This window comes from Anopheles coluzzii, chromosome 2, assembly GCF_943734685.1.
Source record: "Anopheles coluzzii chromosome 2, AcolN3, whole genome shotgun sequence".
Classification (NCBI taxonomy): domain Eukaryota; kingdom Metazoa; phylum Arthropoda; class Insecta; order Diptera; family Culicidae; genus Anopheles; species Anopheles coluzzii.
The window spans coordinates 56,628,860-56,653,391 of NC_064670.1; the positions used below are offsets into that span (position 1 = coordinate 56,628,860).

A 24,532-nucleotide genomic window follows, 5' to 3' on the forward strand; every position below is an offset into this window, starting at 1 on the left:
ACTAAACGACCACTAAACGGGTTCTAAACGACTCAAGCTCTCTACCTAAACGGAATATAGAAAGAAAGACTTCGTTTAGCAGACGTCAAACGACTCATGCATTCTAAAAATAGCAAAAATCTGGTGCGGCCTTCTGTTGGTGGTGGGATACCCAACCAGTGGAGTTTCCACGCATGGAGAGCTTTTTCATTCCCTCTGGTACTGTTGTATGGTTTCGCATTGAAGTTATGCATCGCTAGAACTAGAACGGCGATACGATTGTTTAAATACTAAACTCCAATGGAAACCACCAGCACTGAGGCAAGTGAGATTTGAATAACAGTCGTTGGTGTTGATACCCACGTATCTGATCACACGACCATTCATATGGTTTTTGCTCAGAAAGTTAGAAGGCTTGTAGCTCATGATTAGATGAAACTTGTCGAAATACATTGCAAAAAAATGACAGCAATATAATGCTGAGTTGTAATAGTTGCTCAATAGATCAAACCAATGAAGCTATTATGAAGCTTTTATTTTTTAAGGATATTCGATTTTCCAGTCGTTTAAGCTTAATCTGTGGCGTTTAGGCGTTCCTCTTGAGTAGAAAAAATGTATGTACAGGCGGTCCCCGAGATACACGGTTAATGAGGACCGAAAACGGCCGCAAAATACCGCGTATCTCGAATTTCCGCGTAAGTCGAATCTCGTGATTTCCAGCTAAAATTTCACTAATTTTCGTGTAATTTTGCAAGTAGGGGGCGGTTTTAGTCACTTTATGAGTTATTTGATATGATTCTGACTGAATATAACAGTTTTAAACTTTTTGAAATAGTTTTTAACATTCGATCGAAATGGAAATTATTTGGCAATATACAATTGATGTGTCAAATCAGTACAATTTGATCAAAGAACTGTCAAATTTAGAAAACCGCGTATCTCCGAATCCGCGTATAAGAGGTACCGTGTATCTCGGGGACCGCCTGTGTATATACAGTAGAACGCCGTAGAACGATTTACAGGACATTTCAAACATTTTCATTGGAAAAACATGAAATTTATTAATACTGGTTACCAAAACATAATATAAATTTAAAAAATACAGAAATTTGTGCTAAAATATATACTTCGACTCATTATCCGTGTTATTCGACTATCCAGGTCGAGTCCAAAAGACTTCAAAACACGGTGATGTATATATGTATACGGTAGGGATTATGTAATATAGGAAGAATATATTTTTTGTTGGTAAAGATTAAAAAGTAAGATTAAGTAGAAACAGAATACAAATGTGAATATATAATGTTTTACTCATTGTTTAGAAATGCAATAAAAAATTAATATCTGGCACGGCGACGTAATGACTCACCTGTTTACGATTCAACTCACTCCAACTTTCCATACCGATCAGTTGATAATTAAGCAAGCACTACAGCAGTTAAACAACGATGCTTGTTTATTAATATTTATCTTAAATCTTTTAAGTACATTGATATAAGCAAAGACCATAGAGTAAACCTTCAGTAGAAATCATTTCGTTGGAGATAGCGATGTATTGTTTAGTTCACGAGTTATCTTTTTTGTTTGTATATTTGTGTTTAACCATAATGTACGTTTCATACATTTATTGTACACAAATATTTAAAAATAATGTAGTTGTTACGATGAAGACTTTGTTCTATGTTCCTGCGTAATTAAAGCACTGCATTCAATCTTACAGATTCGCGTGTAAAGATTTGTGTTGCAAAATAAACAATCAAACTAGCGGCCTCTTTTCTTCAAGAACATTACTCTTCAGAATTCTAAATTTTACTTGCGTTGGCTTTGTTGGCACTACTGCAGCAACAAGTCTTTCGCGTCCTGGGGTACTCGTCGTTTGGCTTCAAATATTGTCGTAGCGGGCATACACATAAAACTGCAACAACGGTACTATTTCATTCGGTAGCTTAGTGACTTACACTTTTGTCTTCGATACTGGTCTGCATTTCAGAAAATTCTCGCTCCCGTTTACGGTCGTGGTGACAGTCCACGAAGGCTGCATTAAACAGAATTTGACAACCCCGTTCAATCCATTGCATGAGCTGGTTTTTAGTTTGTTTGTTACTGCGCCATACGATACACACATAATAAATAGGAACACCGGACAAAGTAATCGCCAAACCGACAAGTAGGTTGAATGGTTCAGTGAACGACGGCAGCAGCACCAATCCCAGGCAACAGATGAGAAATATGATTGGCAGAGCTAAATTAACTTTAATAGGTCTCGGCATGTTAGGTCTGTAAAGAACCAATAAAATGAAATATAAATAATTATGTGTACTACACGCATATCGAAAACATTTATGGACATACTTTGAAATTCTTAGCCACAGCAAACCGGCGATACTGGCGGCCACAGAAAGCCAGAGGATTTGGCTGAAATAGTTGATCAGAACGAAAACATTGGCAGAAAGCAGCATGATTATGGAAGTGATGCAGGTAAATATAAGCGCCGGTATAGGGGTTTGCCGGTCGACATGAACTAGTGAAAACCAGGCTGGTAAATGTCCTTCTTGTGCACCAGTAGAGAAAAGACGAGCCGAGGTGAATAATATTCCATTAACCCCACCGAAGGTACTGAGAGCCACAAATATTGGTATCAGCCAAGCGACGGAGCCAAACATCCGATTGCCGAACGAAACAGCGACGGCAATTGATGCAAGCATTTCCTGCCTCGATACTACCGCAAAATAAGCCATGTTGACAAAAACGTAGATACCAGTGACCATAGGCATCGCTATCCAAATAGCACGGGGAAGATTTCTGCAAAATTACAAAGAGATAGAAAATTCCGATATTAAATAGCCTGATGAAACAACGCGACGCACATAAGTGTTTCTTTACTTACTTGTAAGGATTTTCAAGCTCTTCTGTAACAAAGTTAAGATAGTTCCATCCTCCAAAAGCGAACAGTCCGGAGTAAAAAGCATACGCAAGGCTGGATAACGCATATTCTCCTTCCCAAGGATTTTGGAAATTATCGAGTGACTCGGTTGCCATAAAATAAATGCCTGCCAGGATTATGGAAACTAGGGCAGTAAGCTTGGCTATGGTAAATACATCCTGTATCTTCATTGCCCATTTCGTTGAAATGCAGTTAATGGCCGTGAGAAAACAGAGACATACAGCTGCCAGAAGACGCACAGCACTTTCTGGAGCTTCACAATCTTCGAAAAACGGTCTGACTGCGTACTGTGCAAAAGTTAATGCGACGATAGCCTGAAGAATGTAAGAATGGATATAAATGTATCATGAGTATTGCGAATGTATTATGTGAGCGTAAAAGTAATATTTTAAGACTGCTGCCAAATCAAAAAACCATCGTAACGAAAAAACTTTTGTGTGTGTTTACAATAACAAGCGTTATTTTTCGGGTTGTATTTTTTTCGTGTGCCTGGCATTTGCCTAAGGCTCAGGTCCGAGTCGGTGCTCCATCGGATGCGATTTTATCGGAAGGTCTGTCAAAACAGGCAACAACATAAAGTAGATCTTTATATGGGATTTGACAGATAACGTCGGACGTGCAATTTAGTCGTACGACGGAATAAACAAAATGATCTCGTCAGACGCCGCATCCGATTTTATCTGTCAAACTAATTGTGTGTGGTTTTTTGTAGGAACAAATACAAATTAATTTTTCATAATCAAAAAAGTATTTGACAGCACGTGCGATAAAATCACATGTGATGGAGCACAGACACTGGCCTTAGCCCTCTACGTTACGTTAGCGTTACGAGTTACTCAAGAAGCAACGCCTGTTTTAATCGTCGTGGATACAGGGTTTCGAGCCACATCGCTTCTCGGCCTAAAGGCTAAGATCAAAGTGTAGTATCTGTTCTTATCAGCTTAACATCTGATAGCTCTCCCATAGGGAGACAACAAATGTTAAAGTGATTTTTGGAAAGAGGCGGATTGTACGGGGCTTGCTCCACATCCGCCACGGGTTGGCCCGGTATTAACGATAAACGATGCCGATGACTACGTGAATTTTGGAGTGACAGTCAACAAGCAGCCGATCTGGAGGTACAGTCGCCAACTCGTACGACTTAACAACATGCCCGTCATGGGTTCAAGCCCCGAATGGACCGTACCCCCATACGTACGACTGACTATTCTGCTACATGTAATCAGTAAGTCACTGAAAACCAAAACCACTAGTGGTACAGCCAGGTCTTAACCGACAGCGGTTGTTGTGCCAAATAAGAAGAAGTCAACAAGTACTGCGAAGATTTTGAATTGAATAAGCATATCACTGATCAATTTAAAAGACTTACTTCTTTCACCTAAAGAGGCTGACATGCGTACCAGATTGCTGTCCAAATTAGAAACCAACGCTGAGGATAGCACACTTGAATCACTTATCTCAGAATGTCAGCGTATGGAAAAGCTAAAGAAGGACACCGTCTTGCTGGAGCAAAAGAAGCAATCGGTGAAGAGCAGTGAAGCAGAAGAAACAAGCTACATCGAAATCATCAGAACATAACACCACAGCCATACGTCCCATTAGTGGGCAATGTATTATTTTAGATTTTAGTGCTCTCTCCTCTTCTATAGCTTCTAGTTTTTCTGTTTCCGATCGTAACGATATCCCATGGTCGTGATCACCGCCCAGTTTTTGTCCATAGTGATCAACTAACCAACAACATGCCCGTCATGGGTTTAAGCCCCGAATAGACCGTGCTGCCTATCTTGCTATGGTAACAATACGTAGGGCTGCCTATCTTGCTATGGTAACAATAAGTCACTGAAAGCCAAGCTCACTTCACTAGTGGGTACAGGCAGGCCTTGACCGACAGCGGTTGTTGTGCCAAGGAAGAAGAAGATATGATATGAGATTTAATATTTTTCGAATCAACAAAATTTGACTACTTATACCTTTATTTAAAAAAAACCAACGGTTGTTGAGCCAAAAGAAGAAGAAGAAGATCAACTAACCCACAGCCCTCAAAAACGTCCCAGGTGGAAATAAGGGCGGCTGACTGGGCAATATACAAAATAGAAATGACATACACATTGCCTTTAGATGATCCTCCTTCCCTTACACACTTTACAGAGACAATAACAAATGCAGCCATACCTAGTATCCCTCTTATAAAGGGTACAGTTGGCAGAAAGTCCATCCCCTGGTGGAATAAAACTTAATGACGGTCATAGGTGGAAGCTTCGTATTGGTAGGGCCTCTCACACGTAGGACTGACTATCATGTTATGGGCACACAAATTTGGCACCAGGTAGGCAAGAATATTAGCGTCTAAGATAAGCTTAAACCAGCAACGTTTGTTGCGCTGGAACCTAAACATGAAGAAGAAAAAAGTTGTGTCATAAATGGCAATTAATTGAACGTCAAACATTGCAAGGGTTGCGAGTAGTATCATCTGCTCGAAATCTTGTGGTATTTTAAATAATATTTATTTTTTATTGATACATTTTATTTTTTGCTGTGTTATTCGTCGAAAAGATCGAAAAAAAGTCTAAATTCAGGGTTTTAGTATGCAACAAATCGCACTGTTATACTTGCTCTCGCGTTGCTATAATTATAACTGCTAAAACTAGGGGCGAAAAAATTGCCTAGGCTCGCAAGCTCTTTAATGCGAGGGCGCCCTCGCAAATCGCTGTCAATTGCATGGCGGAAAGGACGTACAAAGAGCGGGTTATCTAATAATCCTGAATACTGAAACATGGTTTGATATGAGTAGATATAAACTTAGAAACGGATCTGAATATTGATGCATGTATGTCAGGAACTTAGATCGGGGCTTTTAAAATAGAAATTTATTAGGAAGAACGATCCTATGCCGGCAACTCAGATACACAGGCCAGCGGACTCCTTTAAAATCAGATAGTTCTCATTCGTAACATCATCAAGAAGCAAAGACTATAGCATAGAAAGCCTGTAGAATAAGAAAAACAGGAAGATTCAGGCCTATCAACATGTTCACGCAATTGACCCAAAAGTTCCACTAAAAGTAATAACAAGAACTGACCAACAATCAAACAGACTATTGTTATGAGATTTAAAATGAGATTATATAGGATATGTAATGCGTTAAAATGAAAGCAGAGGCTAAATCCGAGTCTGCGATTTTGAGAATGGAAGAAATAGACTTAATCTAAATATTGATAGGGGTTGGAAGCCCCCAAACAAAGGCAAGGCGACATGGGATATTCTTCTTCTATTTGGCGTAACGACCAAAATAATCATGTCAGCCTATACACAGGCTTTCGATACATAATAAGCACCACAAAGCCAAATACTGAGTCCTTGACATGGGACAGCGATTCATCTGAGGCTTTAACCCATGCCGGACATTACTTAAAGTCGTACAAGTTTACGACTGTAGCACGGTACTGCCCCCATGTATTTGGGATATATGTAAATATGAATCTTTTCCAATAAATCAATATGTTAAAGTGTTTATGAGCTTGCGATAAGTATATGAACTATGTTTCTGCCCCTCAAACAAAACACAATCTATCATAGCTGTGTACTTCCCTGACAATGCGGAAGTCTCGACGATCTGTTACATAGTCCTGTAACCGGGCCGATTTAACTAATATATTTTATAAATAATACATTTAAGTGTGATGGCGTAAAGAAATAGCACACGCAGGCAAAACAGCCGAAATTTGTGCGAAAAATTGACATTTGTGATGAATTTCCCTTCATGAGACTCCGGATGTTTCATGTTTTGACGTTTACGTGTTTTTTAACTGCGAATCACTCCAATTAGCGAATTTCCAGTTCAAAAGCACTCCAATTAAAATGCATCTAGTTTGTGGTCATCAACTGTATCTTTATCGATCATGATTTTGATTTCATATCCGCACCGAAAAATGCACCAGAAAAACAAATGATTTTACTCATTATGCACGATTTTGCTCATTATGAGAGGTATTTGTTGATCATTTAGATTTGCTGGCTATGCGAAAAACTCGTTACGAGAAGTTCCACTGTAGGTTTGGATTAAAATGCGCCAAAATAATGGCAATTTCGAGTTCAGTATTTAGTGTAGGCAAATCATTTTTTTAAATAATTAATAATGATTTTTTATCACCCAAAACATTTAAAAAAAAACAAAACAATTACCAACCTGCTTTTACAAACCTTTTTTGAAAAACATCAACCTTGATTTATGGAATTGTTTTAATATTCGAAAATTTCCGCAGCTCAACACGTTTCGGATTATTTGCCATACAAAGCGGAACGATCGAATTTTTGTAACATAGTTCATTTTCGGTCTCAGCACAATTTTTCGATAGAAGCCATATTATATCGTTAGCTGCTATGCATGCTAGCATGTACCATAATCAAAAAGACATTTGGTAAAATCATACCGCTTTCAAAGCAGTGCGAGAAAAGCTCAGCGGAGCTCATTCAAGTGTACCATTGAGAACAATAAACATTAGTTATCAAATACAACAGTCTCCTGCATGCATGAATCACAAATGGCAAAAAATCACAAAACTGTTAGTTATACAAGAACAACGTATCTCAGATGAGCATTTTGTTGAAAACGAGCATTCAATTCCGAACACTTCACGTTTCGATTTCGTTCAGTAAAATAATTACAAAAATCATGAAAATGATTTTTTTAATCGTTATGAATTATTTTTTGAACAATTTTACCATAAAACAACTGGTGTTTACAACCACATACAAAATCTTTATGAGCGCGCGTCACCTGTTTCAACAGAATTTTTATCTTGAACATGTAGATCTGGATTTATTTATACAAGTGAATCAAAATTTCAAGAAAATGAAAGATTTCTTCCAGCTTGTAACGATAAATTTTGTTGACAATGTACACCTAATAGTGTATAATTTCACGTCAACGAGGTAGTTAAGTAGAAACGTTCGTGTGCTGAACAGATATTGAAGTGATAAATTGCAGATGTGAATGTAACGTGGTCTATCCCCATAAATATCGCTTTCGAAAAGGATGTCATAATTTATAACGAACGATAACGACATTATTTATAACGAATTTATAACGATACATATATATAGTATTAGTGCTCAACACAAAATGCATCCGCATTGAAGCAACATCGTTCAGTGTTGAATTGAGTAACATGTTTTTAAACTTGTACCTTGATAACGACCGCCTTTTTAAGGTACAAGATTTTGAGATAAAAAAGACACCATCCACCATTTTTCCTACAAAAAATCATTCATTGATAAGAGCTTCAGTCTACTTGCTTAGGGTCTCACCAAAATTCACCAACACACCTTGATTGAAAATTGTACTTTCAATTGAGCGATACTGTTGCTCTGGTGCCGACTGTCAGTCGAACTTAACACAGTGTTAGAAGTATTGTACGTGGCTTTCAATTAGTTTCATCGGAGTTGACTCGGAGTTGGGTACAAATAACTCCAGAGAAATAAGTGATTTCGATGGAAGCAAAACTGTTTTTCTTTGCCATTGGCTGGTGGTTGTGTTGCTACCATCCATGGACAAATGTTCATGGAGAATACTATTCTTCTGTAGAACAGATGCGGAAGCTACTCAAGCTCGAAGAATCACTGGTTGCCAGTCTTGGACAGTATATTAAACTGCACGAACAAAAGATCGAGTTTCTCCATAGGCAGCGCGATCTGCTGGAGAAAGAGTTGAAGAAAGGATTGAAAGATGATATAGAGTATTCTTCGAATCCGGTAAGTGCCTTTCTGATGGTAAACCGCCTTGTCAACGATTGGGAGCGTCTTCGTGCCTTCATGGACATGGATGTTGGTGCAAAGCTACAAAACACTACGGAGATGCCGACACATGAAGATTTAATAGGAGTGGTTGAAGGGTTAGCTCGTTTACAGGATATGTACGAACTCAATGCAAAAGAAATGGCAAGTGGCAAACTACTTGATCGGACTATTGGTCGCCAGCTAAAAACGGCGGAATGTTATGAAATAGGAAATAAACTAACGGCTGCAAAAAGCTATCGCCATGCGGTCAGTTGGTTAAGGGAATCGCTGCGTTTGTGGACGATGGATAGTCCTGGAGTAAGTAAGGTGGAGGTCATGAACGCTCTTTCCTACGCACTATCCCATCAAGGAGAGTACGAAGAAGCGTTAGAACTGACACAAAAAGTACTAAAACTACAGCCAGATAACCAGCGCGCTCTCAATAGTAAGGAACCGCTCGAAAAATGGATCGAGTATAAGAAACAGCACGGATTGCCACCGCCAGTACCAGAGCCTTATGTAAAAAATTATCCCAGTCTATGCCGGGGAGACGACCAACGGCCTGCTAAAGAATTGGCCAAATTACGTTGCCGCTACGAACATAATCGGACACCTTTTCTGCGAATTTCACCGCTTAAATTGCAAGAAGTAAATCATGATCCAATGATTGTTATGTATCACGACGTGATATCTAACAAGGAAATCGATGCAATTATTAGTATTTCCAAGCCGTTGATGCACCGTTCAATGGTGGGTGATGATCACGAGAAGGCTGTTTCTAAAACGCGCACCAGTAGCAATGCCTGGCTCGATGATGTTATGCATCCAGTTGTACGTACTCTCTCCCAACGTACAGAAGATATGACCAATCTAGCCATGACGGCGGCCGAAAGGCTGCAGGTCGGAAATTATGGAATCGGTGGACACTATTTACCTCATTACGATTATGCTGTTGCTGAAGAAGGCAAAGAGGTTTATCCTTCCATTGGAAAGGGTAACAGAATAGCCACCGTTATGTACTATGTATGTATGTGAGCGACAGGGGAAAATGAAATTACTGTTCTAAAATGTCCCATGTACTACTCCTTCAGCTTAGTGACGTAGCTATTGGCGGTGCGACAGTTTTCCCACAGCTCGGATTAGGTGTTTTCCCTCAAAAAGGATCCGCAATATTCTGGTATAATTTGCACGCTAATGGCACGGTCGATCATCGTACATTACATGGCGCATGTCCAGTGTTTGTAGGCTCTAAATGGGGTAGGTTGCTGCCTAGAATGACATGTTTTCATATCTAGAAAATGTAATTAATCTAAATCTTTCTTCTAAACGTTTCAGTTGGAAACAAATGGATTCATGAGCGTGGACAGGAATTCCGCCGTTCCTGTGAACTTGATCCAAAGGTTTAAGCTGCTAAAGGAGGTAGCGTAAAAGTAAAAGGTTTTAAAGCCGTTTTTTAACACATGCTAAAACTATTTTACCAAACGAAAAGTAATTCTACATCTATATCGTTTTTTTCAAATCAAACTAACTTTATAACCTTTATTGTCATTTTACAATAAAATTTCATCCAAATAAACCGTGTAAAAATGATACAATGAAACAGTACAAAAGCGTTTAAACTACCTCGAGTTCACATAAATTATTTGGAAAATTCAATTGCCAAAATGTTTGATTGAATTTGATACCAAAAGCGATGTGTTAGTTTGTTCGTTTGTTCGTTTGTAGTTTATAGTACGTACTAAAAAGTAACAGGTTTAACTTCGATTACATCTATTAAATTTGTGCTTTCTTATTAACACGATTTTACATACAAAGATATAAAAAGTGAATCATTTAAAACACGTTTTTCCATTGCTCATTCTAATTTTAATGAAATGGACAAACAATCATCCCTCTCGTTTTCAAAACAAAGACAAAGTGCGATGTGTTTACACCACAGTGAAATCTCTCTAACCTCACTAATCCACACTAGAGGTGTGCCAAATGAACCAGTACCGTTCATTCAGTTCACGTTTAAAAAATGAATAACCCAGTTTACAAGAATATAACTGGATTTTTAGATACATCGAACTTAAATAAATTTCATCAAAATGAGTTCATGTATTCATGATAATTTTGAAAACAAAAAATAGGAAGGCATTGAAAGCCAAGCCCACTAGTTGTACAGACAGGCCTTGACCGACAACAGTTGTTGTCGAAGCAGTATGTTGCCTTTAAGGTAAGAAGCGGAAGAAGTACTGGTTGCCCTAGTACACAATTAACGGTTTTCTGAATTGAATAAATTGTAAAATAAATTGCATTTTCACTCAATTTTAAAAATCATAGAGGCTTATGGGCTTATACTAAACTTTATTTTACGATTATTATTACATTAAGGCTGGGGGACATAGTCCGTACTGGCTAGTGTAATTTCAATTTTTACTAACGCATGTGGCGGCGGCTGACCGAAGCATTTTGCCAAACAATATTACTTAAATTAATTAATTGTTACTTAAACTGGACTGGAAAAGCTTTGCAATTGATAGGTTGCGCAAGTATTTCAGCCATTTTCGCATCAAAAAACCATGGAAAAACTACTTAAATTTGAGATTCGGCACGACCATTCCCCCGACGACCAAAACAAAACTTCCACCAGCTGCCGCCAGATGCCCTAGTGAAAATCGAAAATACACTAACGCGTACGGATAGTACCCCGGCCTTAACACTTCTTCTTCTTCTTCTTGGTCTGCTCGTCTCGTAGACATGGGCAGGTCGCCAATCCGTTTCCAGGAAACTCGGTCCTGTGCTGCAGTCCTCCAACCACGGCTGCATCTGATCTCCGACAGGGTCGACTGCACCTGATCCAGCCAACGAGCTCGCTGTGCTCCTCTACGCCTCGTGCTGAACGGGTCGCTGACAAGCACCTCCCTGGTATGGCATGAGTCCGGCATCCTCATCACGTGCCCCAGCTCAGCTTCTCCACACACCCTGCTCACACACACCGCCAAAGATAGTCCTTAGCACCCGCCGCTCGAAAATGGCGAGTGCATTGGCGTCCTCCGTTAGCATAGTCCAAGACTCGTACCTGTAGAGGACTACCGGACGAATCAGTGTGCGATATATGGTGCATTTTGTGTGTTGCTGGAGTCTTCTGGATCGTAGGAGTTTGTGGAGCCCGTATTAGGCACGACTTCCCTGAACAATGCGTCTTCGGATTTCGCTGCTTACTTTGTTGTCCGAAGTTACGATCGTACCAAGGTAGCAGAACTCCTCTACCACCTCGAGATCGTCGCCGTTATCTGATACTCTGCTTCTGAGTCGGGCTCTATCACGTACAGAGCCCCCGGCAAGCAGGTACTTTGTCTTCGTCGCATTGATCCTCAATCCAATCCTCTCGGCTTCACGTTTCAGTCGGGTGTACGCTTCGCACGCTTCGTACGTCCGATGATGTCGATGTCATCCGCGAAGCCAAGGAATTGGAGAGATCGCGTGAAAATCGTGCCCCCGATGTCGAAGACCGCGCTTCGCATGACACCTTCCAGAGCGATGTTGAACAGCAAACAGGAGAGTCCGTCCGCTTGCCTCAGACCCCGGTGAGAATCGAACGATTCCGAAAGCATGTTCGTCACTCTCACCTTGCACTACACCCCGTTTATAGTCCATTTTTCTTGGCAAGCCATGAGATTTTTGTGGAGAATTTTTCAAAAACCGGTATTTCCATACAAACGCGTGCTTTTTCATTGAACTGTCAACCAGCTATCGAGTGTTCAATTAAAAAGCATGCCAAATAAAAAGCGTTCAACTATTGAATTCTGACTGTATTTTGAAACAAACAAAAAAATTTCAATGAACTCAATGACGTGTGAGAAAAAAAATCTAATAATTGGTCCGAGGAACAGTCCAGAAAGCCTCTAAGTCAGGAGATAGGTTCTACTTTAGGTGGCCGCCATTGTAGATCCGGAAGTATGAAAATGTCGCGGCATCATTTATCCAAAAAAGTAACTGAAACAAATAACCTTCTTTTAGAAGTAACGGGTTTCTATGGCCTTCGATTCTTATTAAGTACCACTTAGCCGGATAATCAATCTTTGCTTAGGGCGACGGTCGATACGAGGCTTCATCCCAGGCTGAGCATCTTGTAAAGTCGGCCGAGTAAAACAAAAATAATAAGAATACAATTTATCTGGACTGGATAGTTCCATGACTACGACATATTCAGATACTATTCAGGTCTCAAATTATTAAAGGGACCAGTATGGATTTCGGATTAGTTCCAGTACCCTTAAGTATATGTTACACGATTTGCATGGGGTCAGGACCAGTTACAGGACCGTTATGGTTTCCGTGTAACGGTGTAACTGGTCCGGTACGGTTTTGGAGCAGTTTCAGTACAGGATAAGAGCAAGATATATTCCAGGCCCGTAATGGCAGAGGCCCACGGGTAATGTATTTTCAAAACCAAGTGGTCCGTTATCCTAAAAAGGTTCGAGAGCACTGCGGTATTGGATCGGGATCAATTCCATGACCGGTAAGGGACTAGGATCAGTTCCAGGGACAGGTTCATGACTAATTAAACACCTGTATGGGATTGAAATCAGTTCCAGCACCAGAATGAGTTCTGTAAAATTCAAGGATTGACATAGGTTTGAGATTAGTCCCAGAATCGGTTTGCATTCTGAATCAGTTTCTCTTAGTGCATCCCTTGAAATAAAAAATAGCCTGGAACAAGCGTTGCATTATCAAAAATAATTTGCACGTATCATAAAGGTATTAAATACCCCCGAAACTATCTTACATAACTAAGTAACCAGCGCAAATTAACTAGTAGTAGTAAAATACGACAAAGAATGCGTCATAACAAGGACAGTGTAACACGTTACAATTTTAGTGACAGCAGGTCCGAGATTCCGTCCGTCTTTTCCGTCATCATCCGTATTTTTTCGATAGCTGAACGACGACGATTCTTTTCTTGTTTTAAAATAGTATTGTATGTTTAAAATTACCTTCCATGGGCTTGTAGTTGACGTTATCATTTTGTTGAAATTTTTACCTTTACGTCACGTAGAGACATTTTTCATTATAAATAGCACCAACGGGATGTGGCAGCGTAAATCAACGAAAAATCTATCTTCTCAAAGTTGTTGTCCAAAAGAGAGCAAAACAAAACCACTCTGCTGAATATAACATGTACTGTGACGAATGTGGTTTGAGGTTTGAGGCCTTGCCAGTTACGGCCAGGTCAGCTTGTGTAACATGAGGAACTTGTTCTACGCTGGTAACCTAACGGTTGTAAAAGACCTTGAGCTATTAAAGTCATATTTTCATACCATCGTCAACAATTGTGAATTGTTGTTTTTATGTTCAATTCAAGTCATATGGAAAGTTTTAACGTAGGATTAATTTATTATGCTATTACGTAGGATTAAACTGCTTATACAAATATGAGCAAGAATGTTTCATTTGAACTAACTGCATGGATTAATTTGTTGTTTTGCGTTCACTTACTTGCTCAATGCAATACAACAATAGATTAATCTGACGAATCATATCCCGGATGCAAACAAATTACCGTGATATAAAGGGGAAAATGGTTAGCTGCTAGTGTTATTTAACGTGCGACTCAGGCTGCTACAAGTCGGTAAAGAAGCCGGTTCATTCAATTCGATTTGTAATTCAATTGAAAGGGAGAAAAGAGAACTTTCCAATCAGGCGGCTTTTCATTTTGTTTGTCCGACTGGTCGGAACATTGATTGATACTAGCAGCCTATACTAGCCTGAGGGAGAATGAATGCTTAGCACGAAGTAGCACTTGATGGAAGTTCATGGCCATTCGATGCCCACAAATACAGCTAGCAACGGGGTCTTTCCAAACGGTGTCGATTTGATATCGAATGGGAGGGGCGAACGCAGAAAAGCAATAGGATTGTATCAGTCGGTGAAATCACAGGGAAGGAACTTTGTGAGATATCTCGTTGGCCACAACAACGTATGTACTCCATCTTGGGAGGGACAGTGGTGAGCATACTTTCTATTACACCCGAAGACAGACTGAAAGGACGATGTGGATCATCCACCGGAAAAATTGCAATGTCATTTTAAGATAGCAACAGTGATAGTTCCGGAGGCGATGAATAATTAATATTTGCTCGTGTGTAGATGTATTAATACGCATTGAACTCAAAAAGGACGACACAAGCTTGATGATGAATTGGATATTTTTGGTCACGTGTGAGAACTCTTCAATGTTCTAATACCTAAACCTACGATTTAAGTCAATTGTTTACTGCCATATTTTGTAAATATCAATTTCAATCAACAAAATATACATTCAAGACAGATGTATCGGGAAACGTTTGTTTACCAGAGTCAGACTAGTATAGCTTAGAGGGAAACTAAATCTCAACAAAGGACATTATTTGCTAATATGGGTGAATGAAACTGATGACCATTCAACATTGATTATATAAAGCTTGACAATAAAACAAGAATAACGTAATGGGTTAAAACAATCCTCAGTAACCCGTCCTTATGATGGTTTGAATACCTGTGTTGTTGGGCGAATAATTAGCAGTGCCATCCAGAGACGTAGAAATCCAACAAGTGGCCCGAAAGCGACCAGCAAGTACGCATAGTCTCCACCGGAACGCGTGATGCATGTGCCCAGCTCAGCATAGCACAGGGCTCCCAGCGTCGACAGGATTCCACTCAGCGTCCAGATAACCAAGGAGGAACCGACTGACCTGAAAAGAAAACGAGAAAACGCAAATACAAAGCTTTGTACCATTACTGTGCAAAGGGATGTGCGTGCAAAAATAATGCTGGTATTGCGAAGAAAAAGACTGGAGCTGAGAAATTCTGTTTTATCATTCCGGGTATAGATTTAAGGAAAGCAGAACCGGTTTTTAACAACTTCTCCACGTTCTACATACATTGAAGGAAAAGAATAAAATGAGAGGTAAAATACACCGCATTTATAATCACGCAGGCTTATAAAAGATCCTCCAAACAACACCGTTGAATGACGACCGCCTACAAAGTTCATTCGTTCAACGTTTCGTTGCGATGGATACCTTTCGGGCACTTTACTTTGTGATGTTCTTTTCGGTACATCCGTTTACAACCAGCTAGCCAAGCAATCAACGAATCTCATCTTCTTTTACTGTAAACACAGTTTGAGTGCGAGAGCGTACAGCCACAAGGCGAAAGTTTTAGTTTAACTATTTATTCTCCTGAAGACAAATACAAATAAATCCAAATAAAATAGCAATAAAACTTTAAAACGGTGTCACCTGCTGCTCGCTTCACTCGCTACTGGTATGAAGCGCGTGCAACCGTTTCCCTGTCATTTCATCTGTCACTTTCCCTAGCTGTCATTTCACTTCATCTCGTTTATACGTCCGGGTTGGACTCATCAATAGCACTGCCTTTTCCTAACATTCCCCCGCCCGTGACCAACCATATTTGGTCACCCTAAGTTGCTATGTCGAGCAGTGCTAGCTTAGCTACTGGCCTCCTAACTGCTCCTGTATTGGTGCGTACCCACGCTTGCCTTATATGACCATCAGGTCCTGCCATAATTCGCTCAACTATTCCTTTCTTCCACTGGTTCCTGATTGTTCCGTCCACTACCAGTACCAAATCTCCTTTCCTAATTTCCCGCACATTTTCAAACCACTTACTCTGCCGCGAGATCACCGGTAAATATTCCTTAATCCACCGCCTCCATATTCCGTCGAGCATATGCTGCGCTAACTTCCAATTTCCCTTCAAGCTATCCCTATAGTTCGTAGGTAACACTGGCTGCTGCTTTACACCTGAAGAACTCCCCAACAGGAAATGATTCGGTGTGATTGCCTCTTGGTTCTCCGGGTCCAAGGGAACATAAGTCAACGGTCTAGAGTTGATCATCGCCTCTGCGTCTAAGATCACTGTCTCAAACGTCTCGTCGTCGGGTGCGTGCTTTGCCTCCATCACCGTGCTAATCGCCGCTTTTACAGAGCGTACCATACGCTCCCACACGCCGCCCATGTGTGGAGCGCCAGGTGGGTTGAAGGTCCAACGGGTGTGCGCATTCGTGAAAATCGCCGCCAGAGTTTCATTGCGCTCCTCGATCTCCCTCCGCAGCTGTCTGCTAGCACCCAAGAAATTGGTCCCGTTGTCGCTGAAGATTTCTACCGGTGCACCTCTTCTAGCCACAAATCGTCTAACCGCCAACACGCACGATTCCGTCGATAGACTGTGCACCACCTCCAAGTGAATCGCGCGCACAGTCAAACACGTGAATAAAGCGATCCAACGCTTCTCGTTCGATCTTCCTCTCTTGACCAACACTGGTCCAAAGTAATCCAGCCCGACGTAGCTGAATGGCCTAACAAAGGGCGTGAGCCTCTCCTTTGGTAACGGTGCCATTGGCGGCACTTGTGGTAGTGACCGCCTGATCTTACAGAAGACACAGTTCTTCACCGTCTTCGTTACCAACGCTCTCAGCTTCGGGATCTGAAATTGTTGCCGTAACTCATTCGTCACTGTTTCGTTGTTCGCATGACGATACAATCGATGATACCGCTCTACTATCAACTCAGCCAGTCGGGAACCCCTCGGCAGTATAACGGGATACTTAGCAGAATAAGGAACATCAGCCGCTGCACCTATCCTTCCTCGCATTCGCAATACGCCTTCCTCGTCCACAAACGGCAATAGATGGTAAATGTGGCTTTGCTTTGATACCGTTCTTCCTCCAGGTTTTCCATCGTTATCGTCCAAACTCAGAATGCGAACTTCTTCCGGATAGTACTCGAGTTGTGTCTGCCTCCACAGAATCTTATCCGCTTCATAGAGTTCTTCTTGTCGTAGAGCACCTCCTAAAATAGGTTCGCCACGATACTTTCGTCTCAGATTGCCCACATACCTGACAATCCAACCAATCATCCTTTGTAGCCTCTCCAATCGGCTAAAACGTTCATACCGGATAGGTAATAGTCCGGTGTTAGAGTCTTCCACGTGAAGATTTACCTGTCGTATTTCTTCTGACGGGTTGTCGCTGTTGTGCCTCTGTGATGGCCAATCATCCTCCCCATGGAGTAAGAACTCTGGCCCTTGAAACCAGTTGCCACCAAAGTCGAAATTCGGCTTTCCCTTCCACTTCGTGGCCTCGTCTGCCGGGTTGTGGTCAGTAGGCACCCATCTCCACTCGTCAACCGATGTGCTCTCCAGTATTTCGACCACCCTATGAGCCACGAAGGGTTTGTAGTTTCTTGGATCCGACCTTATCCACGACAACGCAACTGTGCTGTCCGACCAAAGCACTCGTCGTCTCACATTAATCGGATGATGCTCCTGCGTGTAGCGTAAAAATCTCGCTCCCAACACGCAAGCCTGAAGCTCAAGCTTCGGAATAGTAAGTGGCTTCAGTGGCGCCACCTTAGCTTTCCCACCGATGAGTGTACACTGAGGTTCTCCAGCATCATCAAATATCCTCAGATATAAGACGCATGCATAAGCGTGCTGACTTGCATCGACAAACAAATGCCATTCGCCATTCTCGTACATCTTCTTCGATGCTGCCGCAAAGTAACTGCGCGGAATGCGTAGGTCTGCTATTGCCGGAAGCAGATCAATCCATCTACGCCAATGTCTCAACTGCATGTCGTTAATCTCTTCGTCCCACTGCGTGCCAGTTCGCCAAAGATCTTGTATCAGGATCTTGCCGTGGATCACGAACATCGCAAGCAGCCCAAGAGGATCATAAAGGGACATCACACATCGCAATACCTCTCTTTTCGTTGGAATCCTCTCTGCTATCAAGAGGTCAGACACCGTCGTGCACGCCCTAGTGCAAAATCCAAGCTCGTCAGATGCAGGGTTCCATCGCATTCCCAATACTCGTTCCGCCTCATCTCCCATGGATGATAAACATTTGATGTCGCCATTTGCTTCGCCAAGGCATCTCATCAATTCCATACTGTTTGAGGTCCAATTCCTCAACTCGAATCCGCCGTTCCTAAAAATCTCCCTTACGTCATGGGATACCTGACATGCTTCTTCTTCCGTCTCGAAGCTGTCCAGAAAGTCATCTACGTAAGTGCTTTCAATAATTCCCTCCACCGCTCGTGGGAATTGTTCCATGTGCTCTCGAGCGTTTCGGTTCTTGACATACTGCGCCGTTGCGGGTGAACACGCAGACCCGAACATTACAACATCCACGATGTAGGTTTCCAACTCGTCCGTTGGTTCGTAACGCCACAAGAAACGCTGCGCGTGTTTGTCTTCCTTTCGTATCATAATCTGCAAAAACATCTCCTTCACGTCTGCACACGCCGCCACTGCGTACAGACGAAATCGGAAGAGTACGCCAAGTAACGACCTCAGCTCGTCTGGTCCCTTCAGCAGCATGTCGTTCAACGATGTTCCATGCGCCTTAGCTGCCGCGTCCCAAATCAGCCGAACCTTTCCAGGTTTATTTGGGTTGGTAACCACCCCTATTGGTAGGTACCATACGCGTCGCTGGTCAGCCTCCTCCAGCTCACGCAACGTAGCCTTGTGAACGTACTGCTTGCTCAACAAATCTCGAATCTGGCGATGTACTTGTTCCTTAAGATGTCCATCTCGCTCCATCCTCCTCTCCAAACAATTGAACCTACGACGCGCCATGTCGATGCTAGGAGGTAGCTCGATGTCATCTTTCCTCCACAGTAATCCCGATTCGAATCGCTTCCCGATTCGTGCCGTGGTAGTGTCCAGAATCTGCTTCGCACGCCGCTCATGTGGATCCTGTTCGACGCCGTGTGCAGCACCAATCAACTGCATGTCGAAATATTCCCGAATCGTCTCGTGAATGTTACCTTGGTCGTTGCACTCGCAAATATGCAACAACCGTTCACACTCCAGATTCGCCGGTTTTCCGTAAATACACCACCCAAGGCGTGTCTTTACTGCGATTGGATCACCAACGCCTCCCTCCTTAGTCCTGAGAGGGACCGCCAACCGCAAATTGTCCAACCCAATAAGCAGCTTGGGTTCCGCATCCCGATATTGCCGAATCGGTAGCCGCTCCAAATGTTGCCATCTCCCTTCGTCCTGCACGAAGGATTGTCGAGGTAGGTTTAGCCCTGGCACAGTCCGTACCGAGTGGATGGCAAACCGCTTTGTAGAACCAACAGGTCCCACCTTCAGGTTTACTCGTCTGGATCCAGCCTCGACCCTTGTAGTGTTGCCTGTCCAACGGATGCAAAGTGGCTCCACCTTGCCCTCAACACCTAATTGTTCAGCCAAATCGTCATCCACCAGCGTCATGGACGAGCCTTCATCCAAAAACGCAAACGTCGTCACCGTAGCAGCCGGTCCATACACGGTGACAGGCACTATTCGAAATAGCGCCTTCGATGATGATGACACGTATTGGTGATGGTTACTCTCCGCAATGACACCACCATCGATTCCTCCTTCACGGCTTTCTATATTATTCTGCTCGCTGCCGATCTCGCGAGACTCCTCAGCGCCGTGTAGCAACACATGATGTCGGCGCGTGCACCCACCAATGCTGCAAACCGCTCTGTTTTGGCACGTCCGCCAGTTGTGCCGCTCCAGACAGCTAAAACATAAAGAAAGTGCACGGGCCTTCCGCCAGCGGTCCTTCACCGCCATTGCTCCAAACGCGAAGCATTTGCTCACAAGGTGTCCCCGTTTGTTACACACAAAACAAGATTGTCCTACCTGGATGGCTCTTGTTCCCGATGTGGTCGCTCCCTGGTTTTCCACGTGCGCATGCACGTAACCCTTGGTGTTAGGTTTCTTCCTGTCTACTGCTTTCAATGAGGGTGAATCCAGCCTGGTTAACGTTTCAGCATCGTCCATCCATTCCGTCATGAATTCGCCAAACACGATAAGATCCGGTTCCGTCACGCCTCGTATGTGCCGTGCCCAGCTGTACTGCTCGCTCGTCGGCAACCTTTCCACGATCTCTTGCAGCAGCAACGGGTTGGTCAAGTGTGCCCGTAGACCAGCAGCCTGCATGTGATCTACCATGCTCCGCACTGCCTCGCCGAACGCCACAACAGTATCGGGCTTCTCCCTGCAAGGTGCAGGCATCCGACGCATTTTCCCAATCAGCGCTGAAATGAGATGTTCCGGCCGACCATAGCGCGATCGCAGCGTCGCAATCACTTGTGGCACCACCTCCGGTAGCACTAAACGGCTTCGCACAACTTCTAGCGCAGGTCCTTTGAGCGCCTTCTGCAGCCGTATCATGTTTTCCCAGTTGGAAAAACCACATTTCTCCGTTGTGTAATCGTAGTGCGCAATAAATACGGGCCATTCCGCCGGGTCCCCTGAAAACTCGGGTAATTCGGTTGGCACGTTTCGATGAACACTTTCCAGTCGCGGGGCGGGACCACGCTCATCCTGCTGCGAGCCTCGCATCGATTCTCCATCCGGCCGGGACGGTGTCACAGTCGATGCTCCCGAAATCGCAATCACACCCAACTCCTCGGACAACAAGTCCTCCTCCTCCTTCACAAACTTCAGCTGCAACTCGAGCTCCATCCGTTTCCTCTCCGCCTCCTGCCGCCGCTTCATAATGGCTAGCCGATTAGCCACACTGTCGGATACCTTAGCAGGAGTGAGGTTAGGTTTGCTCACCGCGTTGTAGCTTGTCCCACTTGAAGAAGGCATGGGTGTTTCTGCCGCTTGTTGGATAACCTCAACCAGTTTGAGGTTATGTTTCTCAGCCACGTTTTGCGTAACCTCCTCCAGATTGAGGTTAGCATTTGCCGCTTCCATTTGTTCTGTGTGCTTGACCGGCGTCCTCTGAATCAAGCCGGACCGTTCCTTAGCCTGGCAAGCCACGCACAACCATTTCCGCTGTTCCACAGCTTCCGCGGGTTCCGTCAATCCGGCGCACGAAAAATGCCACCATAAATTGCACTTGTCACATGCAACAAAATCCGGATCATCCCGCTGATCACCGCAAGCCTGGCAGTGATCGTTCCTTTTTGGGCCCATTTCACCTTTGGAACCGTTTTAAAGGCTTTTTAATGTAAACACAGTTTGAGTGCGAGAGCGTACAGCCACAAGGCGAAAGTTTTAGTTTAACTATTTATTCTCCTGAAGACAAATACAAATAAATCCAAATAAAATAGCAATAAAACTTTAAAACGGTGTCACCTGCTGCTCGCTTCACTCGCTACTGGTATGAAGCGCGTGCAACCGTTTCCCTGTCATTTCATCTGTCACTTTCCCTAGCTGTCATTTCACTTCATCTCGTTTATACGTCCGGGTTGGACTCATCAATAGCACTGCCTTTTCCTAACATTTACCGTTTAGCTTTTAGTTAACATTCCTTTCCTTTTGAGCGAAAAATCGGGTTTCAAGATCTAACTTGGCTATTTGTGCTTGTTTAAAATGTTAAGCGAGAAACGATATACCGTAAACACTTAGTACTTTGCAAGATCTTTGTAAAATAAACCACTGATATCAAGTATAGTTTGCAATAAAACAACTTACAAGAAATCATTATTACCTGGTAAAAACAAATACTCCAGTTGGCGAAATGAAGATACCGGAACCGATAATTGTTCCCACAATGATGCCAACTCCATTGATAAGTGTAATTTTTCGTTTCAGTACAACCTTATCCCCTACTTCGTTGTTACCGATGGCTGCCACGGCATCCGATGCTTGAGCTGCAGTTTTCTTTGCAGTCATTATTTGTGGTAAATAATCGCAGTTTTCAATCGCTGTTATTTCACCAAATCATGACAATTCATACAACCGTAAAGCGATTTTATCGTTACAAACTATTCACGGAACAACAGAAGAAAAAAGAACAATACGTAAATTAGCGTTATTTTTCACGCAACACGTTCTGAGAGCCGGTTTTCACCGATTGCCGTTTTTTTCTTAACACACAATCGCACACGATGCGCAACCACCACTTGTGGAATGTGTCGTGGAATACGAATAAATCGGAGAAACTATGAAATCGATATTAGAATCTGTTTGTACTACACTACTTGGCCAGCAATCACGATCTACGAGAACCGGTAGCCGGCAGCGTGAAATAAAATAAACTTCCTGCTCACTGTACGCTACCTGGAGGCGGAAATGATTTTACTCGCACATAGGTATGCTCAGTTCCGCAAGAAGCAATAAATCGCACTTAGAAGGGAAGGCCAAATAACAGACGTATTTTTAACACTTTATCACTGCCGAGTCGTTATCACCGACCGTTTTCGCACTGCTGGACGTAAAAATCATCGGAAAACGTTGCGAGAATCGTTGGCGTGTATTGTTGTATTTCTTTGCCATCCGATTTTTCCGAACTAATCACTCTAGCACGAGCAAACACATCGGACACACAGTAGCGCGTATCTTGCACTCTCACATAATAACAACGAGAGCATGCTCTCCGAAACACTTTCTCTTTTTTGCTGACAGCTTCTGAGGTTGCTATGGAAGATGCTGTTTCGTTCTACCGCACCATAGAACCGCCGTTGCGCGCCGAATCACGCTGTACGCCAGTAAGCAGAAAATGACGCAAATTTCGTTTGTCTTGCACGTTGGAACGACGCCGGTCTACAGCACATGCCCACACCCACGGTTCCCGTTAATACTAACACAACTCAATGCTCCATAACAGTCCACGGCGTTTATTTTGTAATGAAAGTGCCACCGGCACAATAGCACAGTTATTGAATGGTAAACGGTAAACAAGTTAGACCGCAGAGATTCTTTCAACACTTCGCTTGCATTATGACTGGTCGTTCTCTAATGACAAACACATATTTTATCCTGATTAATATTGCTTGTAGCATACCTGACTTTTAAATATGTACATATAATTAGTCCACGTTTCCTGCCTCACACAAAAATACACCTAAACCGGGTTGATGTTTCATGAACTGCAAGCAACCATCAATAGCACCTAATGTGGATTAATGGTTGATTGAATCCTATGGTTGTGAATGGTTCTTTAAGATCTAACATTCACTGTAATTCACGGTATCTCATTATAAGATTCGGGAATGCATGATTTATTGAGATACTCAAGCTTATTTCTAAAGTAGATTACTGCTTTTCTAGACAGACAACACTCGCATCACAATACAACAATTACCATCTGGTAAACAAGCAGTCACAACAAGTTTGAATCGAAACGTCAACCACAGAATAGAATTTGTGGAGTTGAAAAAAAGGAACGGATATTAGGGCGCGCTCTCGCAGCTATCGAAAAACACTCGACGAAACGAACGAACGTATATAATTGTATGGAGGTGCACCGTCAGACATCTCGAACAAACGAAAACCATCTAGATTAAAAAAATCGTGTTCATAGCATTATTATCATTGTAAATTATTGTGTTATAATCATTCATACAATTAAGATAAGGTGGAGATTTATTTTGTGAAACACATAGTTAGTAATTTTTAATAAAAATAAAAATTAAAATAAGTAAATTTGGCGTATCAAAGTCAATTTGACAAAATAACTAAAGAAGAAACTAAATACAGTATATTCGAGAGTTATGTGGTTCTCGAATTAGACGGATTCAAAGATACGCAGTTTTCTAAATTTTACAGATCAAATTTCAAATCAGAACAATTTACTTTAAAAATTATCCAATGCCAATGTAGGATACATTGCATTTTATAAATAAATTTAATTATGTAACTTAAAAACCAAAAATTGCAAAATATTTTGCACAAATCATATTAAATAAAAGATAAAGTGTATAAAAGTACTACATTGAATATAAAAACCGAATAAGCAATTATATTTTGGTCGAAAATCGCGAAATTCGACTTATATGTGTTGTTTGTTTGAATAGTTTATAGAGGCTTTGGCTCCAACGGAGTTCT

General features: G+C 42.2%; 2 protein-coding genes and 1 non-coding gene across 8 annotated transcripts; 2 read left to right on the forward strand and 1 right to left on the reverse strand.

The window, feature by feature from the left end:
- Positions 1-1,417: 1,417 nt before the first annotated feature.
- Positions 1,418-23,877, reverse strand: LOC120950414 (Y+L amino acid transporter 2). 5 transcript variants are annotated; one of them, XM_040368411.2, is made up of 6 exons: positions 23,790-23,877; positions 22,194-22,470; positions 15,222-15,417; positions 2,867-3,237; positions 2,332-2,781; positions 1,418-2,256 (listed from the first exon to the last, which is right to left on the reverse strand). In XM_040368411.2, exons 2-6 carry the CDS (start codon positions 22,376-22,378, stop codon positions 1,926-1,928), a joined length of 1,533 nt encoding a protein of 510 aa, XP_040224345.1. In that variant the 5' UTR covers positions 22,379-22,470; positions 23,790-23,877; the 3' UTR covers positions 1,418-1,925. The 5 variants fall into 5 exon arrangements, with proteins under 5 accessions (XP_040224345.1, XP_040224344.1, XP_040224347.1 ...); XM_040368410.2 differs by having other exon boundaries at positions 23,745-23,831; XM_040368413.2 differs by lacking the exon at positions 23,790-23,877 and adding an exon at positions 23,490-23,721.
- Positions 3,811-3,976, forward strand: LOC120954297 (U2 spliceosomal RNA). The gene has a single exon (XR_005751671.2). It is a non-coding gene; the product is annotated as a U2 spliceosomal RNA (small nuclear RNA).
- Positions 7,674-15,211, forward strand: LOC120950413 (prolyl 4-hydroxylase subunit alpha-1-like). Of its 2 annotated transcripts, XM_049605405.1 has the most exons (4): positions 7,674-9,721; positions 9,790-9,955; positions 10,034-10,117; positions 11,439-15,211. In XM_049605405.1, the coding sequence occupies exons 1-3, from the start codon at positions 8,414-8,416 to the stop codon at positions 10,102-10,104; spliced, it is 1,545 nt and encodes a 514-aa protein (XP_049461362.1). In that variant the 5' UTR covers positions 7,674-8,413; the 3' UTR covers positions 10,105-10,117; positions 11,439-15,211. The 2 variants fall into 2 exon arrangements, with proteins under 2 accessions (XP_049461362.1, XP_040224342.2); XM_040368408.2 differs by lacking the exon at positions 11,439-15,211 and having other exon boundaries at positions 10,034-10,992.
- Positions 23,878-24,532: the final 655 nt, after the last annotated feature.

What these genes read in the sequence shown, in the direction of transcription:
- LOC120950413 (XM_049605405.1), top strand. Translation starts at nt 8,414, where the DNA reads ATGGAAGCAAAACTGTTTTTCTTTGCCATTGGCTGGTGGTTGTGTTGC. An exon ending in TAGCCACCGTTATGTACTAT is followed by an intron (nt 9,722 to 9,789) that starts GTATGTATGTGA and finishes CTACTCCTTCAG; the next exon opens with CTTAGTGACGTAGCTATTGG. An exon ending in GTTTGTAGGCTCTAAATGGG is followed by an intron (nt 9,956 to 10,033) that starts GTAGGTTGCTGC and finishes TAAACGTTTCAG; the next exon opens with TTGGAAACAAATGGATTCAT.
- LOC120950414 (XM_040368411.2), bottom strand. Translation starts at nt 22,378, where the DNA reads ATGACTGCAAAGAAAACTGCAGCTCAAGCATCGGATGCCGTGGCAGCC. An exon ending in TTATTCGCCCAACAACACAG is followed by an intron (nt 3,238 to 15,221) that starts GTATTCAAACCA and finishes TACATTCTTCAG; the next exon opens with GCTATCGTCGCATTAACTTT. An exon ending in GAGCTTGAAAATCCTTACAA is followed by an intron (nt 2,782 to 2,866) that starts GTAAGTAAAGAA and finishes GTAATTTTGCAG; the next exon opens with AAATCTTCCCCGTGCTATTT.